Genomic DNA, 10,959 nt, shown 5'->3' with positions numbered 1-10,959 from the left:
CATTTCTCTACTTAGCTACAAATCGTTCGGTTTTCATCTCCCTACTCTTGACTACCTTTACTCGAGCTATTTTAGCTAAGTCATCATTCGTCAAATTGAAATCTCTACACATTTACGAAATCAATTTCAAACTTATACTCAATCTGCTGCACTAATTCACTCCCCCCCCTCTTAGTGCCGCTCTGATCCTAATAGTTTCTAAAGACTCATTTAGTACCAATAACTAAATGGTCATTTGGCCTAGAACAAGCTTATATACCTCGTTTCTCTCAAATTGGTTCAACTCTTCTTGCATTGTTATAACCCATGAATTATCTTTCAAAGCTTCATTAATGTATTTTGATTCAATTTGAGAAAGAAAAGTGATGTTGGCACAAAAAATGTTAAAAGAAGAATGAGTTTGAACCCCTTTTAATATGTCTCATATGATTAGCTCCTTAGGATGAGTATCTACATACTTCCATTCCTTAGGTAATAATATTTCAGAAGAAGATATATCTAAGTTGCTAGTTGGAGGAGAGGGTTCATTTAAATTCAAATTATCAAAATTAAGATAATCATCAAACTCATTTTTCTTAAATTCGGAGACTTCATTAAAGATCATATGAATAAACTCTTCTATGACCAAGGTTCTTTTATTAAAGATATAAAAGACTTTTGAAATAGAAGAATAACTAAGAAAAATGCCTTCATCGGATTTTGCATCAAACTTTCCTAAGGTATCTTTTTCATTCAAGATAAAAACATTTACAACCGAAAAATTTAAAGTATGAAACATTGGGTTTTTTGTCATTCCATAATTTATAAGGAGTTTTTGGAAAGTAATAGTCTTATTAGAATCCTATTCATGACATAGTATGTCATATTAACGACTTCGGCCCAAAAATATTTGGGTAAGCTATGTTCATTCAACTTGGTTCTTGTCATTTCTTGTAAATTTCTATTTTTTCTTTCTACTAGTCCACTTTGTTAAGGATTTCGTGGAGTAGAGAAATTATGGTTGTATCCATTAGATTCACAAAAATTTTGGAAATCACGGTTTTGAAATTCGCCACCATGATCACTCCGAATTGATGAAATCATAAAGCCTTTTTCATTTTGAACAAGTTTACAAAACTTAGAAAAATACCTAAAGCAATCACTTTTGTGTATCAAGAAGTATGTCCAAATGTATTTACTATAATTGTCCATAATTACAAAGGCATATTGCTACCTCCTAGATGTATCAATTGGTCCAAACAAATCTATATAGATCAATTGCAATGGTCTAGAGGTGCTTATTTGATTCTTTGGTTTGAAACTACCTTTTATTTATTTTCCTAGTTAGCATGCATCACACACGTTATCTTTAATAAATTTAATATTAAGAATACCTCTTACAAGTTCTTTAAATGAGATTTGAGATATTAGTTTCATGCTAGCATGACCTAATCTCCTATGCCAAAGCCAAGCGTCGTCATTCAAAATCAAAAAACATATTTCATTACAAAGATCATCAATAGCAATAGTGCATACATTATTTTATTTTAGGATAATCATAGATATGTTTTTGTATGGTTTTTCAATAATGCAAGCATTGGATTCAAATATAATGATGTATCCTTTATCACATAATTGACTAATACTCAAAAGATTATGTTTTAAGCCATCAACCAATAACACATCTTCAATTAAAAAGTTGATTTTGTTATATATGGTTCCTTTGCCAATAATTTTACCCTTGTTGTTGTCTCCAAAGGTGACATACCCTTCGTCTAGGCTAGTGAGCTTAGAGAATTCAAATTGATCTCCGGTCATATGTCTTGAGCATCCACTATCAAATGTACCATCTCTTACTCCTAGCTTGTGATAGTAAATATTTCTACAAAAAAGATGATTTTCAGATATCTATTTGACCTTAGGTACCTCAAAAATCGATCTACTCAACTTATCGTTTTGCATAGAGTTCTTTATGGTTCCTTTAGGAACCCAAATCAATTTGTGTAGACTATATCTCTTAAATGGATATTTATAAGCATTATGTTCGAGTTTGCAACAAAAATTACATTTGGTGTAGGGTGATACATGCAAGGTAGGGCTTTTAACAAAGGTGGTTGGATTTTGGTGAGAGCTACTCACAAATCCAATTCCGCCTCTTCTATGAATATGACCCTTATTGGCAAGGATTATGTTTAAGGACTTACTACCAACCTCAAATTTTTTCTAAAGTTTCTTTGAGTAGCAAGTTTTCTTTCTCAAGTGCCTCTAGGTGTTTACACTTAGTGCATGGAGGCAAAGAAAGATTATCATACTTAAATTTTTAAAAGTTAATATTTAAAAGGGTATGCTCCTTTTTCAAAAAATTATACTTTTTACTCAATATTATACATTCATCAAATAATTCATGAAAAGCACTTAAAATCTTATTGAAAGATAAATTTACATCTAATGAACTACTTACCTCATCTTCGATAGCCATTAGTGCGTAGTTGGTGATCTCCTTATTGCTTTGTTCTTCGTCTTCAAAATCGCTCAATTCATCCCACGTTGCTTTAAGTGCCTTCTTCTTCTTTGGTTGTTTCTTCTTTACTTAGGGACATTCGCTTTTGAAATGTCCCAGCTTCTTGCATTCGTAGCATATAACTTATTCTTTTTTTGGTTCAATTTTATTTTTAGTATCATTTTTAGATTTATTTCTTTTATGAATTTTTTAAACTTTATTGTCAAAAGTGCCAAGTCATCATTATAGCCCTCATCACTTTAATTTTATGTCAAGTGGTCTTCATAAGTTCTTAGTGTCATATCCTTCCTATTCTCAAGCTCTTCAAGAGCATTGCAAGTCATTTCTTAGGTCATCAAAGACCCAATAAGTTCTTCAAGCGAAAAATTATTCAAGTCCTTGACTTCTTGAATTTGCTGTTACTTTAGGATCCCAACTCTTTAGGAGGGATCTTAATATTTTGTTAACAAGTTTAAAATTAGAAAAACTTTTACCAAGTCCTTTTAGACTATTGACGACATCCATAAATCGGGTATACATGTCTCTAATGGTCTTGGTTTCATCTAAACCAACTCATAAGTATAGACTAAAAGATTAATTTTGGACTCCTTTACTCTACCAATGCCCTCGTGAGTGATTTTGAGTGTATACCAAATATCGAAAGTCATTTCATAAATAGACACTCGATTGAACTCGTCTTTATTTAAAGTGCAAAATAAGACATTCATAGCCATGACATTTAAAGCAAAAGTCCTCTTCTCTAACTCATTCTAATCGTTCGTTGGAAGAGAAGACTTTTGAAAGCCAATTTCTACAATGTTCCATAACTCAAAATCCATAAAAATTAGAAAAATCCTCGTTTTAGTCTTCTAATAGATGTAATCTATCACATTTAACATGGGTGGACGTGTAATTGAGTGACCCTCTTGGTTGCCGGTAAATACCATCTCTCTTGGGTTTCAAACCAAATCGAGAGTGATATTGCTCTGATACCAATTGTTATGATCAAGAGCGGCCCTAAAAGGGGGGGGGGGGGGGGGGATGAATTAGTGCAGCGAAAAAATTACGTCAATTTGAAAATCTTCATACGATAAAATTTGATTCAGACGAAAACTATTTTGTTTATATTGAATGAGTAGAGAAGAGGGGATTGGACAGTTTATAAGAAGTAAAGTTGAATGCAGTAAAGAGATTAAGCAGTAAGGAATGAACACACCAGAATTTATAGTGGTTTGGTCGTTGTGACCTACATCCACTTCTGATTCCTGTCTCATCCCAGATTTTCGGGGTACTGGCGGTACCATCGCCAGTACTGAGTAGTACCACCACCTGACACTCTGACACTGGACGGTACCATCGCCCAGTCTAGTAATACCACCACTTGACGGAGTCTCAGATACTTAGCTTTGGTAGTACCACCGCTTGATAGGGTGGTACCATCGCTTGGCAGATAATAACTATCGACGGTACCACCACCTAGACCACCTGGGAGACCATTCCCTAGGCAGTTCCACTGCCCTAGTCTAGCAGTGCCACCGCCAGACAAGGTCCATAACCTGGTTGTGCCTTGAATCCGGCTTAAACCAGTCTAATTACCGGCCCAATTGGCTCTTAACAGAGTTAGTAAGATTACCTCCTAAATCTAACCCTAATTACATGCTAATTATGATTCTTATGGCATACATTAAGCAAATCAAGTCTGGTTAGTCAAGGTTTTTTCTAATGAGCTTCTAGCGATCTTCCGATGAACTTTCGACAATCTCTCGGTAATGTTCTAACGGACTCCCGGCAAGCTCCTGGACTTCATGACGATCTTTTTGGCGAGTTCCGACGAGCTTCTTTGGCAAGCTCTTGGACTTCTCAGTCAATTTCGGTAGAACTTCTAACGGACGTCCGAACTTCCGACGAACTCTTGAACTCCCAACGATATCTCAATCTTAACTCCTGTTATCATAGTTAATCCTATACACTTTTTTCAATATATAAATCTGATCAAATAATTTATCAATTGATTTTATCATCAAAATCCAAGATTCAACTTAGGATACCCTCAAATATATAAATGTCTCAAACTAAGTTTCCTACTAGTCCATAACTCAAATAGAGTTGATGGAATCAACTTACTAGGAACCTTATTTAAGATATACATAACTCTTCCAAGAGCTTCACCCAATATTGACTTAAGTACATATGAATAGCTCATCATGCTCTTAATCATATCCGTAAGAGTATGATTTCGACTTTAAGCAACATAATTCTGCTCTAGCACACCTACTAAGGCATATTGAGCATAAATATTATATTTTTCTAAGAATCTAGCATAAATATTGAGCATAAACATTTTCATTAGATTCATTATATTTGTCATAAAATTTATTACCCTTATCGTATCTGATAATTTTAACTTTTCTATCTAATTGTCTCTCTACTTTATTTATGTATACTTCAAGAGTGTTAATAGCTTAAGACTTTTCACGTATTAGAGACACATAGTTATCTCTGGACAAGTCATCTATAAATATAATGAAATATCTTTCTCTATTCAAACAAAAAATATAGAGTAGTCTACGTATGAATTATCTCAAAGAGTTTCTTATTTCTTATGGCATTTTTCTTTGTATGCTTAATCTGTTTTTCCTAATATAAAAAAATAACTTTAAATATATAAGCAAAAAAATATCAATCGAAGTGTCCACTTAAACATACATCATCATTTTTTTTATGGGTTACTCACAAATCCTATTATGAAAGCATATTCTTTAAATACCTTAGGTTGTAATGAATAGATCAACAATCAATACAGTGGAGAACTCAGGTTCTATTAGTTATTTATGAACTCTTTCGCTAACCACTAATAGTATAAATGGATGTAAATACCCTTATCATTTTTTCCTTTTCTTCTCCTAATCACAAGCGATGAGTGACGTCAAGTAATAAGCGTTGAGCAACATTAATGACATTGGACCCCCTCCTCGTAATCATGAGCAGTGGTAAGCAACGACAATAAGCGATGAGGAACGATGTCAATTCTAGCAAATGAAGTAAAGGATTATGAGAATAAAGGTATGAGTGATAATTGAAGGGATATAAATAGTAAAATTATATTTTTATTATTTTTTAAGGGTTACCATTACAAGTTTTAAAGAATACTAGAAGTTCTTAAAATAAGATTATGAATAGCAACAATGGTTGCGAAATATTTTTCTTGGATAAATTGCCCAATTGTTTTTGGGTTACAAAAATAGGTATCTGGTTGTATAAAGTAATATTTTAAATTAAATTAAAAATATTATTTAAATTTTAATCTATATTTTTCAAGAAATCTCCTTCAGTGTTTTGCACCGGTAAGACTACTTGGTTTACCTCTTTTAATTATACATCTAAGTCTTCTTTAGCATGTCTCCGACGTCTTATTATCTCCATCGACGAGAGTAATTAAACTTTTAGATTCCGTCGTATCAAGACAATTTAGCTTGGAATACAAAGATGTTGGATTCGGTTCAAGATGGCATCGCAGAATGGGTGGTCGGTGAGAAGGATTGTGTCAGGAATAGCCGAAGGCAATGTGAAGTGGGTGGTGTTGGGAACTACTGCCACAGACATAAGTTGGATGGGGCGAAACCAAGAATGATAGGAGAGGTCATGCGGGTGCTCAGCTCGGCCATTACTCCCAGCGCATCATCGCCTACTACCAGCAAGAAACATGATCACAACTATTACCAAGGAAAAAAGCAGTGCGGATGAGACGATGGAGAGGACTTGATTCGCTAGACTCTTCCGTGGATCAGGAAAAGTCCAAAAATACTTCGTGCGTAAGATTTAATAAGACAAAGTTCATGCATAAAATGCAGATAAGGTTCATCGCATGCGTGTGGAAAAGAAGGGAAAAACACAGAGAAAAGAGAGGAAAAATTAACATAGAAAACTGGAAGCCGTTGTGGAGATGTGAATGATACTATTTTAAGTCACCCCTTGTCATCTCTGACTCGTATTTCAATCGTCCAGTGTTTCTAGATCCACATCATATGCCACCCTCGAAGGCGAAAAGTAGGGGTAGATTCTCACATGGACGGACACAAGTAAATGGCTCAGATGGTTAACGATTTGCTGCTTATTTGTCCATATATCTTGAAACAGATAGTCAACATTTCTACAACTTGCTTCGCATCTAAAATCCCACGTGTTATTTGATAAAAGTTTGCACAAACTGAGATGCAAACCCGGCAACAAGATGAGCACTTTTGACCTAAAAATGCTAGTGGGCCAAACTCGGTAACTCTGGTATTCACAGCTTAGTTAATTTCCCAGACTTGTAAGATTCACAAATATATGGTAGCCAGACCTGCATTAGCAGCTCTTACAATTTAGCTTGGTTACAATATCACATGTAAGAATAATGCCAGTTCTAAGAGCATGATCTTATGAGCCCCAAGTTGTAGAGGAACTTCTCTGATCTGGATCTGAAGAGATCACCCAGGGAAAACCTCTCACTATCCTCAGGTGGAGAGCTTGGGCCTGCAGCATCCTTGACATGCAGACTGGTTTGACCGATCTCGCTTCTCACGGCGTCGATCATATGGCTCTGTACCGGCTTTCCTGATGCATCCACGACGTAGAATACATTCACAGCCTGAGACCCCCTCGTGGAGACTTCCGCCTGAATGACCGAGAGACCGTTCTCTCGAAAGATGCGGGTGACGTCCGAGAGGAGGCCGACCCGATCTTCGCAGCAGAGCTCCAGCCTTAAGCCCTGGATCACGGAGAATCTCGTCATGGTGGATTTCAGAGGACAACAGGAAGTGGCAAGCGATATACCTCTGTACTTCTTCTTTCGATTGCAGCCTCCAAGCCCTGAATTAATAGCTTCCGCTCGCCTTCAGAGCTAACAGCACACCCATCCATTTTCCTGATGTAGTATTCCTGCATGTAAGTCAAACATATAAAGGAAACATCAGTATAAAGGAAGCATATATTCAAAGGTCAGAAATCTTGTGAACTCAGAGATCCAACGGCATGAAAGTGAGATTGTGCACATTCATCTTACAATTAATTAAGAGATCATTCAAGGACTAGTTAGATTCAGCGCAAGAAAATTTAATGCTTATTGATTGTGTGAGAGACAAAGATAGAATGCGTGCTGCTAACGAGCCATATCTGGGAATAATTGTAATCAGAAGTAAAGGTTCGAGGATAAACCTGACATGCTTCTGGTCCTTCGGTAATTATAGTTGCATGGAAGACAACATATTGCATGTCAGTGAGAGTGCAGACTGTGTCGAAAAGAAGCTTTGGTCGGTCCTTGCAACGTATATTGACGACTGTATACTCCTTCTCGATGCAGTTCTCTACCGTAACAAGGGGTTTGCTATTGCCATCGGTGCCATCTTCCTCCTCCTGGCCCATGTCATCTTCCTTGCGATACTGCTGATCGGCAAGCATCATCTGATGCAGCCTCCTCCCGGCATGCGTTGGTTCCATGGATATTGCCGTCCTCGCACTCTGTTTGTCTCTGTTTCCCTTGAGGACGTAGCGGAGGAGGTGCCTTATCTTCGACAGCCGGTCGGAGTCGTCGATCGGTGCTCCCGTCACCTCGTCGGTCACATAAACCACTGATGCCAATCTTGAATTGTGGGTCCAGACCTCAGCAGCCACGACATTGCACTTGAGGTCGGTGAGGACCGCAAAGATCTCGGAGAGCAGCCCTGGGCGATTTCTTCCGATGAGTTCAATGGAAGTGTGCTTTGCTTCAGCTTGGACGCCGACCGACCTCCTCACAGACTGGTGGCTTAGTGCTCTCGCTTCAAGGGACTGCTCGTCAGGTGAACACACAACACTCTGAAAACTTTTGATCTCAAGTACGACTCCATCATAGAAACAATCGAAAGCAAGATGTACTTGAAGAAACGTAAACACGGCTTCTCATTTAACTAAAACATTAATAATAAAGTTTGAAGTACCAGACGCAGATTTAGTCATGATTTGCAACATAAAACCAGAAAGAGAAGATCAATCAGTTCCAACCATGCTTTTGGATGAGATTTTTGGAGACTGCAGGGACAAATACAACAAATCCGACAATCACATGAACCTAAGAGAAGATTTTTATCTCATTTGTTGTTTGAACCATTCTCAAAGTCATATTTCGTTTGATTAACATTCTGAAAACCACGGCAGATCCAAGAATAAGGGGACTCTAAATCCTGAGATCTTCTTCTATTGGAACACACATGGTTCCTAATAATACTGAACTATCCCAGCTTTACCTGTTGAATGCGGTCAACGAATCCAACATCTGAAAGCTTATTTCCAACTTGGTCCACAACATGGAACACTGCGGAGAAGAAGAGCAAGGATAGATGTCAAATATAAACTCGAGAGACGACACAACTAGGATTAAAAAGCTTACCATCCATAAACCATTCGCCATCAGAGGATATGTAAGCCCTCTTAATGGTGAGCTTCAGATCACTCAAGACCTGCACCACTTCCAGCAAACTCCCTTGCTTATTAGCACTGTCTACCTGCATCAGAAAGCAGAGAAGAAAACGAGCACACATGGAAGGTCACCAACCCAGGAAAGGAGATTCAAAAGACCAAGCTTACGACAGACCAACCTTTACCAAACTTTCTTTCCTACTGGAAGAGTTATCCACAGCAACCCTGCAGAAACCCAAAACACAATGGAAACTCGTCAAGACATCAATTCAACAATAGTCGGCCTCCCAACTCTCGAACCAGGAGAGAGAGAGAGAGAGGGGGAAAAGCTCACCTCGGGGGGTTCATTCGGATGACCAGCTTCTCGTATTCGTCATCAACCTCACTAGAAATGTACCCACAGCTCATCATCGTCGAAGACAGGGATACGATTAGTACCACTCTTGTTTGATCCAGAGGCTGAGGTGAGAATGAACAGAGAGCGGTAAGAGAGAATGCTCAAGTGAAAAGATTCCTCCTTCACTCTTTAAGTGTACTCCAGCCCTCCTCCCTACGCCTCCTCTGTACGATGTCTCCCACCTCATATTTGCTTATGGGGGTAGCACATGTTCCTTTTTCTCCACATTCCTCTCTTTGTGGTGGGGCTTGCGGCTCTCCGGTCAGAGAGAGAGAGAGAGAGAGAGGCGGCAAGGTTTGGCTTTATGACCGCAGAAACTTACCGCACCATGGGCGGCAAGGTTTGGCTTTATGACCTTCTTTGTTACGAGATGGTATAAATAATGGTGATAGGGGCATGGTGCTACCTGTCCATTGTGCATTGCTGCTGCCACTGGAGTGGTCCTCTCTCACCATCCCTGTCGATTCTTTGTGGATTAGGAATCTGCCAATTCCTTCTCTTTCTCCTTTGCACACTTGTCATTTTTCATTGGATTGCCAGATTTACTTGCTTAGAATCCTCACGCCTCTGCTGTCTAGTGGACCTGCCAAAACCACTGGATAAGGTATTATTGTAGGGATCTCGAAAGAGAAAGAGGAGCAAAAGGGTGAATGGCTTTCACGTGGTTATCTTTCCATTGCTCTTCTAATGATTCTACGCTCCCGACTCCCACAATTATTGTTTTCTCACTGATATATATATATATATATATATATATATATATATATGCAAAGGATTCGGCTCAATGCTAAATCTATGTGATATTAATAATCAGAAAGAGTCAAAGAGACTGATAATATACCTAGTTCTTTTATAGTGTGATATGCGATTATTAAGCTGAGGTTGTGCTTAACACCAGGTAAATTTGTCATCCAACCATAAAAGAAAGTCATGGAGGAAATAGAAAGTAATAACTGCACAACTTAGTTTTCCTTTGGTGCTACATGGTTGATCACGTGGTGCTAAGTCGATCTCGCTGTTGGTGTCATGTTTTCTACCTCATAAATTCTATGTCAGTCAGATGGAGGTAACATACCGGCTTGGTATTGATCAAATAAAGGTGGTGTATGATAGCTGTCTATATATCATAGTTCTTAAAATAGTTGAAACATTATTATGATTTGTTGGTGTTGTAGATTTACACCACAGAAAGAAGATAAAATCAATATAGTTTGTTAGTTTTCAACAACTTAACGCGAATCTTTTGTTAATATTCAATAGCTGTATATATATATATATATATGTGTGTGTGTGTACAGTGTCCTTTCAGATTGACATAAGACACACTAAGCAAGCAGTTAAGGTCATCGTTAAAAGACAAGCATGCAGTGTCGCTCCTTCTGTCCCACCCTCAGAAAAATACTGTCTCCTATTTAAGCCTTTGTTGGACCCACGCGTGCAGCAGCCGCATAAGAAAACACTTGACCATCCTCACCAGCAACTTTTCTTGGATCTTTTGTTCTATTCGCCACGATAATGCGTCGTGATATGGGTGTCACATTCTGCTTCTCGGCAACGATAACCGATGAGAATTGGTTTCAATGAAACGTCGACGTGGATAACACTTTCTCTAAAGTCATTCTTCCGATTCTAACGAGAGTGAGGTAGA

General features: G+C 37.9%; 1 protein-coding gene across 1 annotated transcript; it reads right to left on the bottom strand.

The window, feature by feature from the left end:
* Positions 1 to 6,758: 6,758 nt before the first annotated feature.
* Positions 6,759 to 9,634, bottom strand: LOC103994872 (ACT domain-containing protein ACR4). The gene is made up of 7 exons (XM_009415325.3): positions 9,249 to 9,634; positions 9,094 to 9,139; positions 8,886 to 9,000; positions 8,743 to 8,810; positions 7,676 to 8,287; positions 7,295 to 7,399; positions 6,759 to 7,229 (listed from the first exon to the last, which is right to left on the bottom strand). Exons 1-7 carry the CDS (start codon positions 9,323 to 9,325, stop codon positions 6,885 to 6,887), a joined length of 1,368 nt encoding a protein of 455 aa, XP_009413600.2. The 5' UTR covers positions 9,326 to 9,634; the 3' UTR covers positions 6,759 to 6,884.
* Positions 9,635 to 10,959: the final 1,325 nt, after the last annotated feature.

This window comes from Musa acuminata, chromosome BXJ2-8 (genome assembly GCF_036884655.1).
Source record: "Musa acuminata AAA Group cultivar baxijiao chromosome BXJ2-8, Cavendish_Baxijiao_AAA, whole genome shotgun sequence".
Classification (NCBI taxonomy): Eukaryota; Viridiplantae; Streptophyta; class Magnoliopsida; order Zingiberales; family Musaceae; genus Musa; species Musa acuminata.
This window is presented reverse-complemented; position numbering and strand designations above follow the sequence as displayed.